At 40.8% G+C, this 14,007-nt stretch overlaps 1 protein-coding gene across 5 annotated transcripts in view; it reads left to right on the top strand.

The window, feature by feature from the left end:
- AGTPBP1 (ATP/GTP binding carboxypeptidase 1) overlaps positions 1 to 13,035 on the top strand; it is a 64,581-nt gene extending 51,546 nt beyond the window's left edge. For all 5 annotated transcript variants that reach the window (XM_079996010.1, XM_079996012.1, XM_079996011.1 and 2 more), the window contains 8 exons: positions 409 to 553; positions 1,590 to 1,743; positions 2,072 to 2,252; positions 3,489 to 3,618; positions 5,418 to 5,549; positions 7,915 to 8,091; positions 9,102 to 9,262; positions 12,709 to 13,035. In XM_079996010.1, coding sequence (XP_079852136.1) covers positions 409 to 553; positions 1,590 to 1,743; positions 2,072 to 2,252; positions 3,489 to 3,618; positions 5,418 to 5,549; positions 7,915 to 8,091; positions 9,102 to 9,262; positions 12,709 to 12,886 — 1,258 coding nt within the window. In that variant the 3' untranslated portion in view covers positions 12,887 to 13,035. The remainder of the gene's footprint in view (positions 1 to 408; positions 554 to 1,589; positions 1,744 to 2,071; positions 2,253 to 3,488; positions 3,619 to 5,417; positions 5,550 to 7,914; positions 8,092 to 9,101; positions 9,263 to 12,708) is intronic.
- Positions 13,036 to 14,007: the final 972 nt, after the last annotated feature.

The following is a 14,007-nucleotide window of genomic DNA, read 5'->3' as shown; positions in this document are numbered from 1 at the left end:
GGAGACTTTGTGGATATTTAAGTTATAATTAGAAAAATCTTAATAATTATTCATAAAGGAAGCAGTTTGTAAGAAGTAAATAAGGAGGCCAGATACAGGATAAAGGAAGTCTTTTATTTGGTTGCTTGTATTGTTGTATGTTATGCTCACTGTATGTTAGGTTCATGTTTAATGTCGGTGGATTTGTGTATTGGGGATGGGAGGTTTGTGTTATGTTGTAAATAAAATTCTAATAAAAAATTAAAAATAAAAACTAATAAAAGGAGAATTCAAATTTCAGCCTTTGTTAATTTGTACTAAAGGTACTGTAATAGTTGAGTGAGTGATGCATCTCTGCTCTGCAGATTATTTACCATAAATTGTAGCATGCACTGCATCTTTAAGCTAATTCTAACGTGTTGTTTCTAGGAATCACTTTTCAAGAAGTTCCATTGCAGCTGGTGGCCAGAAGGGAAAATCCTACTACACAATTACCTTCACTGTCAGTTTCCAGCATAAGGATGATGTTTGTTACTTTGCTTACCATTACCCATATACTTACTCAGCTTTAATGGTGAGTTAATTTGAGCTTAGGTAGAGGCATAATTTGTTTATGCACATTTTTACTTTAACGATTTCAAGTATTTTAGCTACAGTGGTGCCTCGCAAGACGAAATTAATCCATTCCGTGAGGCTCTTCTAGCGGTTTTTTCGTCTTGCAAAGCAAGCCCATTGAGAGTTTAGCAGATTAGCGCTATTAGCGGTTTAGCGGCTTTTAGCGGATCAGCTGATAAGCGGCTTAGCGGCTTAGGAAAAGGGGGGGGGAGGGGAAAAAACCCGCAGGAACTCGCAAGACATTTTGTCTTGCGAAGCAAGCCCATAGGGAAATTCGTTTTGCGAAGCGCCTCCAAAACGGAAAACCCTTTCGTCTAGCGGTTTTTCCGTCTTGCGAGGCGTTCGTCTTGCGGGGCACCACTGTACATGGTTTGATAGTGATCACAAAAATAGCTAGATGCAAAAGCTCTTTCTGTTTGAAAACACCTGAAATGTTCATACGTAAAGTTTAGGAAAGTAAAAAAATTTTTTTTACTAGTAAAGCTCCTGTAAACTAATGCGGTAAAAAGTTTACCATTAATTCTGAATAACCAGGACTTTGCAGATGTAGAGCACAACGTTGGCTCTAGTTGATTTGTTTCAGCTGTAGGCCATAGCAATGCAGATTAGAGACTGGGTTTGACAAAATGATGTTGGTACAAAAATAAGAAATGTAAACTTTAATGCGTTCAGTTTGCAAGAGGTTACGGTCCATAAATGTAGGAATACATATAACACTTTACAGATGTCAAGTGCCCCCCCCCCCAAAAAAAATGTATGGTGGCCTCTGATAACAGAGGAAGCAGTTTTCTGTCGGGCGGGGGGTGGTCTTCAGAAAAACTCTGTTTTGAAATAAAACTGCATTGTTTTACAAATATACTGGTGGAGAACAGTTCTAGAACTGCTGGTGGTGTTTGCTGTCTTTTAAGCACAGGAAAAGCTAAACCTGTAGTTATGGTAAAATATGAAACAAACCCTGGCTGTAGGCTTACAGTCTACTTCTTTTTGTCATGAAGATGCATCTCAAAAAACTGGACTCCACACACAATCCTCAGCAGATATATTTTCGACAAGACGTTTTGTGTGAGACTCTCTCTGGAAACAGCTGTCCCATAGTAACTATAACAGCCATGCCGGAGTCAGATTACTATGAACATATCTGTCAGTTCAGTAAGTACAACGTTTTTCTCTTTCTCACTGAGAATTTATATATATATTTGTTTTCCTGAATGCAGGCTGCTTTGTAAAAGATACGTGAATTGCATATAGATGTTCTGGAAAGCGTAATTTGTGGGCCTAATTAAACATGCCAGGTGGCCACACCTACCTGTTCAACTCTTTATGCCATATGTATATTCTACTTTAATGAATTCAAGTGCTTTAATTACATGCATTTCATGTTCTAGTTCATATGTGTCAATTCGTAATAAGCAAGCTGCTGTGACTTGTGATTGTATCATGCTATTTTGCTTGTGCGGTTTTTTTTGTGTTTTTTTAGGAAACCGTCCTTATATTTTCTTATGTGCTCGTGTTCATCCTGGAGAGACTAACGCAAGCTGGGTTATGAAGGGAACTTTGGAATATCTCATGAGTAATACTCCTGCTGCCCAAAGTTTACGAGAATCCTATATTTTTAAAATTGTACCAATGCTTAATCCTGATGGGGTCATTAATGGAAAGTAAGTTTTTAAGTGTATTCAGCAGCAAAGATAATGCTTCTTAGGCACTTCCAAACCATGTTTAGGCCATGGCCTTCTGTCCTTTTGCCTCAATATTCAATGAACAGCGCAATGAAAACGTCAGCCCAGTATACAGCAGCTGTGAACTCCATGTTAGGGATCAGTAAAAAGCGATAAAAAATAATATCAGAATAACTTTATACAAATCCATGGTGTGCCCACACTTGGAATATAGTGTACAGTTCTGGCTGTCGCACCTCAAAAAGGATATTGTAGAGCTAGAAAAAGTCAGAAAAGGGCAACCAAAATTATCAGGGGCTGGAGCAACTGGCTTATAAGGAAAGATTACAGCATTTGGGGTTACTTGCCTTTTTTCTAAACTAAATGAGAACATGATTGATGTGTGTAAAATTATCCATGGTGTGGAAAAAGTATACAGTGGTACCTCTGGATGCGAACGGGATCCATTCCGGAGCCCTGTTCACACCCTGAAGACAACACAATGTGCGCGGGTCACGATTCGCCGCTTCTGCGCATTCGTGTGATGTCATTTTGAGTGTCTGTGCATGCGCGAGCGGCGAAACCTGGAAGTAACGCGTTATTGGAACGCGTTACTTCCGGGTCACCCAAAAACGCTCAACTTTAACCCGAGGTATGACTGTATAGGCTTTTTCCTGTCGTAACACTAGAACCCAGCGTCTTCCAGTGAAGCTGAAATGTGGGTGACGGGGTGCCCACTTGAATAAAGTATTGGGGGACCCAAGGTAAGCCCTGCCCCACATAATTATTCACATGATGTGGCACACAAACACCGTTTGAATGGTCATGCCCATCAGCTTGGGGGGCAGTGCCCTCAAAAAAAAACTTTTGGGGGAGGAAAGGCACCTCGGCCTCTAAGGGTTTGCTCTTATGGTGGGAGATTTAGGACAGACAAAAGTAAGCACTTTTTCATGCAGCACATAGCTAAACTGTGGAATTTACTGTCACAAAATGTAATAGTTCCCACCAGTTTAGACAAATGCTGGATACAAGCAGGCTAGCTTTCTAATATCATGATTCATTTTCACTGAACTGGTTTTTAAAAAATCAAACAGTTAAAGCAAGACTTTAAAGACTTTTTTGTCTTAATAAAATAACACAAAATATCCACAAAAGTTGTCTCACAAACTTACTTGGAGGGGGAAACATTTTTGCTTGGGACAGTAAGAACTTACTGAGATTGTCTTTCTCCTGTAGTCATCGCTGTTCTTTAAGCGGGGAGGACTTGAACAGACAATGGCAAAACCCCAACCTAGATCTGCACCCCACCATTTATCATGCCAAAGGCCTGCTGCAGTATTTGGCTACTATAAAACGTTTGCCCCTGGTAAGTGTTCGTATCCGTGTGCTCACCCAGTTCGTTCCACTGAAGTAAAAGCATTGTAAGTAAAAGTCATTCTGGCACTGCATGAAAATGCCCCTTCCTCTCCCAAAATATATGAAATCTGTGAGGGAACTCTTTTGACAGATGTTTGTCCTCAGAAACTTCTACAGTTCTACCTCCGCAGATCCCATGCTCTGCTTTTAAATGTGGTCAGTATTATTAGCAGCCACAGACAGATGAGACTCTTCATGTGGTTTTCTGTAGGTGTGGTTTTCAGGAGTGACTAATTGTTTTGTTGGTCCAACGGCCATATTGACGCTTTGCCACCACCCCCACAGGCCTTATGTCAGTAGTGTGTGCGGCCAATGTGTGTGCATGCACACATGCACATACGTAGACATGCAGGTGCACAGTACTGTTTGCTACGCATAGGTCGTTCATAAAGGTAAGGGACCGCTGACAGTTAAGTGTAGTCATGAACAACTCTGGGGTTACGGCGCTCATCTCGCTTTACTGGCCGAGGGAGCCGACATTTTTCCGCCAACAGTTTTTCCAGGTCATGTGGCCTATTTATCTGCTTGCACTTTGACGTGCTTTCGAACTGCTAGGTTGGCAGGAGCAGGGACCGAGGAACGGGAGCTCACCCCGTCATGGGGATTCGAACCAATGACCTTCCGATCGACAAGCCCTAGGCTCAGTGGTTTAGACCACAGCGCCACCCGCATCCCAACATAGGTCATTCTAGGCAACATAAAAAGCAGTACTTATCCCTACTCCAGCATTGGATATGTGTGGAAATGTTGCATTTCCCTCTGAAAAAGCTAGCAGGTTTTATCCCAAATCTTAGTTCTGTGGTGTTTCATGCTAAGATCAAAGGTCTCTCTTTAGAGAAAATCTTTGAAGAGCAGGCAGAGGAAATTAGACTTCAGGATCCCAGGATGTTTGTATGTGAATGGAGGCAGAATGTTGGTGAAAAGGGAAAGACATGAATGCTTCTGTTACATTTAGTTGGGCCTAATTTTCGTTCTTCCTTTTTTACATAGTTGAACCATCTGAGAGAAGAGGTTTTGGACTATTTCTCAGGATTTGTTACTTGATTTCATTGTTATGTAAAGTGACTTTTAACAATACTTAATTCCATTTCATTCATTTCTTTTTTATGTTATGTTTCCTTCTCTCTTTCTAAAATCAAAGTTCTAAGCCCAAACTTCACGCTTTTGTCCTCGTTCATATGCAACAGTCCTGATTTGATAAAACATTGTGTGCTCCTTCTTGGCCCCTTCTTTGCACAACCAAACTGGGAATCTGTGACTAAGAGTTCCCGATCAAAAGCAGGATCTGATTCTGGTTTCATATCCTCATTTGGAGGGAACATTTTAATAACGATTTCCCAGTTCAAGCATCATAAGAAACTGGTTAAAGAAACAGATAGATTCACTGAAGCTGCTTATGTGAGGGAAGGCAGGAGCATACAGTTAGCTCCTGAGCCAATAAACCATAGTTTATTAGCCTGGGATCATTACTTCAGAACGTGGCCTTTGACTCCGTGAAGAAATGGGATTCATTACAGAGTAATAAAAGACAGCACAGAAATTGAACAAACAGTATATAATTGATGAGCTGGAATATTTGTGAAAATATCTCTGTCCCCAGTTAATTGATATTGTTATAATTTGGCTATTATTGGGGGAATATTTGAAAACTAATAAAATATCATTACAAAAAAAGACAATATCTCTGCCCCACTACAGATACAAGAAAGTTTCATCTTTTATAACTTTTGAAAACTTTATTTCTCATAGGTTTTTTGTGATTATCATGGTCATTCTCGCAAGAAAAACGTATTTATGTATGGCTGCAGCATCAAGGAAACCATGTGGCACACTAATCTTAGTGCTGCTTCTTGTGATGTGGTTGAAGACCTTGGCTATAGGGTGAGTTGTTGCTTTAAAAATCCAAACAAGGCCACAATGACCGCTCCCCACTTAAAACGGGGGGCGCCCTTTGCGTGGATGCGTGCAGCCCTGGATCTGGAGTGGCCCCATCAGCATAGGCTTTGCCTTCCCTCAGGTGGGATACCTGGAGGTCCCCGCCTACCCCAGTGAGTTGTCCAATCCCACCTGGGGTAAGCGTTGCCAGGGAAACCAGGCCAGGTAGGGGAGGGATTACCTGTCCACACAATAGAGGGTGGATCTTAACTGGTAATCCTCACTTGGCTCCAGAGCTTCTCCCACCCTACCCACCCTCAGTTAATGTCCTCTTTTGCAGGTTAACTTTTCTTCATAGGTTTTGCAGGTTAACCTGTCTCCACAGGTATGCGGGCGCTGCTACGATAAGGTCGCTGTTAAAGGGCCGGAAAGGAATTTCCCTGCATTGGCAGGTTTCGCCTTTCCCGTAGCAAAACGTCACAACTTTGGCGGTATCAGGCCTTGGGCGGAATCCTTTAGTCCATCTTCCTCTTTGCGGCGGCGATACCAGGGTTCCCCGTTAAAGGGGTTTTTGAAGGGAGGCTTTGGCCATACGCCGAAAGGTCGTCATTGCTCTCCCCTGCGGCGGCATAACGGGGGCGGCTATCTCTGCTTGAACATATGTTCTCCAGAGCCGGCCCATCCCCCCCACACACACTGGATAACCCTGATGCTCCCTAGGTCCCCGGCTGGGGACTGGGGAGGGAGAACGCCCAATGCCTGAGCCAAGGTCTACCCACATTTGAAATTTAATAAAGTTGTGGCCAATTTAATCCCATAGCACGTTGTCTAGAGTCGTTATTCCACGTGACGGGGGGGGGGACCACTCGGGATCTGGGGACTCCGCCTGTCCACGCAATAGATTCATAAATTCTATTTCTATTTATTTTGTCTAATCCTCAAGTGATAACACTGTCAGTGGTATGCCAGTAGTATTTTGCCCAGAGGAGATCCATTGAAATTGAAAGACCTAAGTTAATCATATCCACAAATTCCAGTGGGTCCACTCAATGAGCTTTGAACATGAATACAACCCACTGTTTTGGAAAATTTAACTATCTGGTTTTTAATTAATGAAGTGAACATAAAACAGCTTCCTTAAAAAAACAGTAAAATTTCATGTAAGAAACTATTAAAACATTGGGGATAGATAGATAAATCTTCTATATATTGTTGATATGCATCATATGTAAATATATTTTAATTAATTTTCACTGTCTGTTCATTCTACGGCTATAGCCTGAAACCCCAATAATATATTATTAATGTACTAAGGAGAATGCTGTATTGTGATGACAGCAGAATTATAAAGGATAAATAATAGAAGTATATTTATTTTATTTATTTTTAAATAATTTTTATTGCTTTTCCAATAAAACTGCCAATCAACATTTCTGAATCATAATCAAATTAAAAATAATAAACTAAAATAAAAAAACAACCAAATTGTAATCCAAAATGTAATTATTAATTTTTCCGGGCTCCCCATAGTCTGGACCTCGGAAGCATATCTCCAAATCTTCATTCCTACCTCTTCTCGTTGTTTTCATATTTTCCGCCTTAAGAATAGAAGTATATTTATAATACAATTGGAGAAGAATTGGCAAACCAGATCCTCAACAGTTTGGGCAAGTTTCATGAGGCTAGAAGCTCCTTCCCCTCCGTTCTACATCTGGTATCACTGCAGTGGGATATAAAATCACAGCCTCCACATGCTGGGTTGTATCTCATACTGCTGTTTCTCTTACATAGTGGACTTCCATTTGGTTGTAGAAACTGTGTAAATAAGGAATGCCCTGCTTTTTTAAAAAATAGCTGGGTGGTAGTCTCATGAGTGGCCACTACATCACAAAAGTTCCTCTCATTTTTTGTGTAGTTTTCCCTGACTCTGGCTACTTTTAGGCACACAGTGAGAACTTTTTTTATTCTGCCAAGTCTTCGTGGTGTAATAATTTTTCTGCTAACTATCTTGCTGTTTTATTATGGTCATTTTCTGTGTATTGGTATTTTAAGTGGAGCTTTTTGCTGCTATTGTATTTTGTGTTGTTATAATTATATATTTGTTAACTGCCCTGGCTTCACTTTTGGGGGAATAAATCAGTTGAAATAAATTATTGGAATGCATCCTTCTTCTATCCTTAATTTTTTATTTATTTGCATCTAAATAATATGTAGCCTGAAATCCACAGGAATTCAGTTCCGGTTATATACTTTTTCACATATTGAAAGTGGACCAAGTAATGCGCCTTTTAATATTCGGTGGTTTCTTGACATTGTACCTGCTAAACTTTTTAACAGTTTCAGACTGCTGTTAAATACTTCCTTCCTCTAGACCCTTCCAAAGATTCTGAGTCAGACAGCACCAGCATTCTGTATGAGCAGCTGCAGTTTTGTGGTAGAAAAGTCCAAGGAATCTACAGCACGTGTTGTTGTTTGGAGAGAAATAGGCGTTCAGAGGAGTTACACCATGGAAAGCACATTATGTGGATGTGACCAGGGGAAGTACAAGGTAAAAAATAAATCTGAATTGTAAAAATGGCATCTGAATATTTAATGAGTCTGAAAAAGTAATCTTGTGCATTGCCTGGATTCTCTTTAGAGGAACACTTTGAAATATGTATTATCTAAGGGCCAAACCACACATTAGGGTAAACAAACATTTTTTTTTTTAATGGTTCAGCCTGGCCACTTTCTTTAAAAAGGGAGGTGAAAGGGAAAAATCTGTCAGGTCTCAATCTGGGACATGCCACTGATCTGGATTGTGTCCCTGCAAAGGTTTCCTGCCAAAAACTGCCCCTAACCATGCCTGTAATTTGTCCCTGAATGTGCTTTGCAGTAAGCAATACCTTTGGGGGTTAATAGCAGAGGAGATTTTAAAGCAAATAATAGGCCAGAAGCATGTTCAGAATAAAAGGGACATGGGTGGCGCTGCAGGTTAAACCACAGAGCCTAGGACTTGCCGATCAGAAGGTCGGCGGTTCACCCCGCGACGGGGTGAGCTCCCGTTCCTCGGTCCCTGCTCCTGCCAACCTAGCAGTTCGAAAGCACGTCAAAGTGCAAGTAGATAAATAGGTACCGCTCTGGCGGGAAGGTAAATGGCATTTCCGTGTGCTGCTCTGGTTCGCCAGAAGCGGCTTAGTCATGCCGGCTCCCTTGGCCAATAAAGCGAGATGAGCACTGCAACCCCAGAGTCGGCCATGACTGGACCTAATGGTCAGGGGTCCCTTTACCTTTATGTTCAGAATGGTGTCCCGCAAATGCTTTTCCTTCAAAATAAAGTGGCCAGTTTAGCCTACTTTTTGAATAGCATGTTTATCATAGCTTGTATTCTGGACTCCAAACACATCTTATAAAGATATAAACTTTGGGGATCATCCGGTTTTGCATTTGTTGCTTTAATACTTTAATTAGCTGGTCTTGCATCTCTTCATAAGACAAACTGTGCCAGGAGTTATTTTTAGCAATAGCATCAGACATAATTAAACTAACCACTCAGTGAATATGTTGTTCTCTAATTAGGGCTTACAGATTGGGACACGTGAACTCGAAGAGATGGGAGCCAAGTTCTGTTCTGGTTTATTGCGTTTGAAAAGGTTGACATCACCACTAGAATACAACCTGCCATCTACACTCTTTGACATTGAAAATGAATTGATTGAATCCAATTGTAAAGTGACAAGGTAGTACGAGCTTAAAATGTTGTTGTGCTAAATGTTTATTTGTTTCAGAATACTTAAATTCCACTTACGAAGTTGTTTTCAAGAGATTCTTACAATAAAACAATACATTCAAATCTGGTAACAGGAAGAGGAATAGCATGGTGACCCTGTGGTGCCAGGTTTACGCAGCTAACATTTCCTTCTTTCATCCTTGCCCTTCCTGGTGTTGCCCCTCTGCCTCCGCCTATGAGACTGCAGACATCACTGATGATGTTAGAGACAAGGGATAGTGGATGGAGCAGCTGGGTCTCATTCAGTCCATGATGGAGGCAAGTCTTCTCTTGCCAGGCAACAGTTCTCAGTGATGTCCTATGAAATAGTTGAAGGCGGGGAATTTAAAATGAAATAACTATAGCAGAAGGCAGATTTTAGTGCAAATTTGGGGGGGGGGGGTGTCTGTAACATAGATGGAGAAAGAAAAGCATTGCTCCCAAGACTAGTTTTTCTATGTGTGCATGTGAAGAACACTCTGCATCCGCAACCTGGGTTGCTGAATCTGAATCAGGACCTCTGTGTAAAGAACACAATTTCAGACAGACATTTTGTAGTATGTACCTTACTATGGCTTTCTCAGCTCTTTAATCATTTTAACACCTAAAATGAAAGGACCAGCTTCCTTTCAGAGGTAAGTTTCAAATTATCTTTGTTGGATAGGTTTTGAGGTTGATTTTTGGTAGAGTCTAGTGGCACATTTCACTGCTAGAATTGATAGCGGGCACAGATTCTCATGGCCCGGGAAATGGTGAGATTTCCCTTTTGTCTTCAGACATGTGATGACGCTTGCCTTTTCCCACTGTCTGTGGTTTCACTCACCTACTTCAATTGCTTTAAAGCTTTTTGCTGTGCTGTCAAAGTGAAGTGATGCACTGTTTTCATTTCTGTTGTCTTTGTGTGATGCACTTTAATAGGTTTTATATGAAAGTTGAGGGACGCGGGTGGCGCTGTGGGTAAAACCTCAGCACCTAGGACTTGCCGATCGCATGGTCGGCAGTTTGAATCCCCGCGGCGGGGTGAGCTCCCGTCATTCGGTCCCAGCTCCTGCCCACCTAGCAGTTCGAAAGCACCCTTAAGTGCAAGTAGATAAATAGGGACCGCTTTATAGCGGGAAGGTAAACGGTGTTCCGTGTGCTGCGCTGGCTCGCCAGATGCAGCTTGTCACGCTGGCCACGTGACCCGGAAGTGTCTGCGGACAGCGCTGGCTCCCGGCCTCTAGAGTGAGATGAGCGCACAACCCTAGAGTCTGTCAAGACTGGCCCGTACGGGCAGGGGTACCTTTACCTTATATGAAAGCTGACCTGACTTGCTCTGCAAAAATGTTTTGTAAAGGGGGGGGGGACCCTTCTGTCACATGGGAAGGGTAAAGCTTTAGTGAAGACACTTGTCTTGTAGAAAACGTCCTCCTGATTGAATCTCCAAAACCTGTTTCCTTAGGAAACCACATTGATACCCATTGCTTATTTTTCTTTCTTTTTTTATAATATTTATTAAATTTTAGTTTAACAATACAATACATAGATATTAACACAGTCTTTTCCAGTATCCACATTTCACATTCATCTTTGGACTTCCTCACGACCCTTGTTCCTGCTTTCTAAACTCATAGATTTTACCAGCAAATTATTAACTTAGTTTGATTCATATAATATAAATTTCCAATATTTAATATCTCAAATTTTGGGATTTAACATACTCTTATTGAAGCTTAATCATAAAATATTACTTATCCACAATTTATCTTTTCATCTTCCAATTAAATTTAAATTTATGTTCTTTATAACTAGTTTGTTGGAGCCATGTTTTTGCTAATCTTGCATCTTTCTTAACATTCATACAATTTGCAATATTTTTGTAGATAGTCCTTGAATTTCTTCCAGTCCTCCTCCACCAGTTCTTCTCCCAGGTCTCGGATTCTGCCAGTCATCTCGGCCAGTTCCATATAGTCTATCAGTTGCATCTGCCATTCTTCCAGTGTGGGTAATTCTTGAGTTTTCCAGCTTTTAGCGATGAGTATCCTTGCTGCTGTTGTAGCATACATAAAAAAGGTTCGATCCTTCTTTTGCACACTCTGACCAACAATGCCCAAGAGAAAGGCCTCTGGTTTCTTAAGGAAGGTATACTTAAATACCTTTTTCAGTTCATTATAAATCATTTCCCAGAAAACCTTCACTCTAGGGCAAGTCCACCAGAGGTGAAAGAATGTTCCTTCAGCTTCTTTACACTTCCAACATTTATTATCAGACACATGGTATATCTTTGCAAGCTTGACTGGAGTCATGTACCACCTGTATATCATTTTCATAATGTTTTCTTTCAAGGCATTACATGCCGTAAATCTCAGACCTGTGGTCCATAACTTTTCCCAGTCAGCAAACATGATGTTATACCCTATGTCCTGTGCCCATTTATCATGGCTGATTTGACCGTTTAATCCTGTGTATTCCATTTTAACAGCAAGTTATACATTCTTGAAAGTATCTTAGAGCTGGGTTCTAGCAGTTCTGTTTCTAACTTTGATTTTTCCACCTGGAATCCTATCTTTTTATCCAACTTAAAAACTTCTTTAATCTGAGCATAATGTAGCCAATCTCGCACTTTATCTTTAATTTTCTCCATACTCTGCAACCTCCAGTTATCTCCATCTTTTTCTATTATTTCCCAATATTTCGGCCATTTGGCCTCCATATTGAGTTTTTTCAGGGCCTTAGCCTCCATTGGTCCATTGCTTATTTTTCTTTACTTGACTGCATTTTAATAAAAACACATTGAAATCTCAGTAATCTTGGAATAACTTTTGTTATAAACACTAGCCTCAGTTATGTTGCTGTAGAAATTACTTTTCTATTTTTAGTTTGTTTTTTCGTTCTGTGGCTCTGACAAACTAGTTGGTGCAGTTCGGCATGCTGTGAAAGGGACAGTTATCCAATGTATAAAAATGCCCTATTCTGATGTCTGCCTAAAAATGTGTTGATGGAGGAGCGGGGAGGCATGACTTGCCCCCACATCCCCATCACTGCTGGCTGCAGCCTTGGGTTCTTCGCATCTCCAGCTGGATGTGCTTGGGATCCTTCCTGCAATTGGGAGCCCTGATCACACAGATCTCTCAGTTCCCAGGAGGCTTCAAGAGAATGTGCAAGAATCCTCCTTCAGACCTTTCAGTGCGCAATGTCAGAGGCTTTGTAAGACGTTGTTGTTGCTGCTGCCAGTTTTGGGGGAGAATGATAATGCATCTCCTATATAACATTTGGCACTCAGTGATAGAATGAATGGCTATAGTTATCATGTTATTGGTCCAGAGCGTCTTGGTCACATTTTAGAAAAACTAATTAGTTAAATATGTTTATCCTGGGAAGCTGCTTCACTTGAGCAAAATAGACGATAAGCCTCCTCTCCTGGTGTTCTTGCTGCAGCCCCACTACGTATGTCCTGGAAGAAGATGAACCTCGCTTTCTTGAAGAAGTGGATTATAGTGCAGAGAGCAATGATGAGCCAGATGTTGAGTTGGCCAATAATGCTGGTGACTATGAGCCCAGTCTCCAAGAAGAAGGACATTCTGACTCTGAAATTACAAGGACGCATTTGCCTTGAGACATCCTTGGAGCACAAAGAAGAAATTAAATACTCTGGATTGATTATGGAAAATGGACACGGAGGGGTATTTAATCCTGAGATTTTGCTCGAGCAAATTAACTGCAGTCAGTCCAGTTCAAAAACAATAAATGTCTCTGGCTTTTAAATGAGTTGACACTTGTTTTATTTAAAGAATTTAGTTCTTATCCTGAGCACTGAGCTTTATCACTTGATTGCCTGTTAAATATTGTTGCATGGCTATTTGTGTTCATCCCTATAATTACCAAAAAAATTAAGTAAGAGGTTATTGGTGTTTCAGAAGGCAGCAGCTACACTTTATTCCTTATGATGCTGACTTCTGAGGTGGTTTCTGAAACTCACATAAACAGAGCTTTGTTGGTTTTGTGTGTGTTTGTGCGGACATTTCCCCCTCCATATTTTGCTGTTTGTGTTTAACACAGTGCAGAGCTCACTCTGCAGTAGTTTGTTTTGCACTTAACTGAGAAAGAAAACGGATGTACTGAGTGATGTATATCTTGAGCCTTAAATAAAATGTGATTACATGATTTTACTATCTGAATATCTAATTCAGAAAATATTTGTGTTTTGCACAGTAATTCCTTTTGCCAGGCAAAGGCTTTGATAGTCTTTGTAAAAACACATCCATCTATGTTTGTACTATACCACGTCATACAACAAGTAGGAGCTCATACGGTTGCAAGCTTCTCCATATAAAAACAGTTACTGAGCATAGGAAATCACCATGGAAAGCAGGCAGGAGTCTGTTCTTCATGGCATAGCATTCTATGTGCAGCAATTTGGTGTGTGTTTTTTAATGGAGGAGCTTTCTGTCGTGTGCCTCTCCCCCACTTGTAGATTGAAGTGGTATAGTCCAGACATACAGTTGCCATCTCACCTGCTTTTTATGAGAACTAAGCCTTCCAGGAGTTATATATTTTATATATGCATTCATAACCTTCCTCCTGAAGTAAGTATGAAACTTTGGGGAAACCTGTTTCATTAGTAAGTATAAACTTTAATTGTATGTATGACAGATACCAATAACATGGTTGTATTCAATTAAATCATCCCACTCATGAAAAGACTTCCCCTCCCTCTCTTCTCCCTGTGCCCCCCCC

The sequence above is a fragment of the Podarcis cretensis genome (assembly GCF_951804945.1).
Source record: "Podarcis cretensis genome assembly, chromosome: 11".
Taxonomy (NCBI): domain Eukaryota; kingdom Metazoa; phylum Chordata; class Lepidosauria; order Squamata; family Lacertidae; genus Podarcis; species Podarcis cretensis.
Note: the sequence above shows the minus strand (reverse complement) of the source record. Positions and strands in the feature narration are given on the sequence as shown.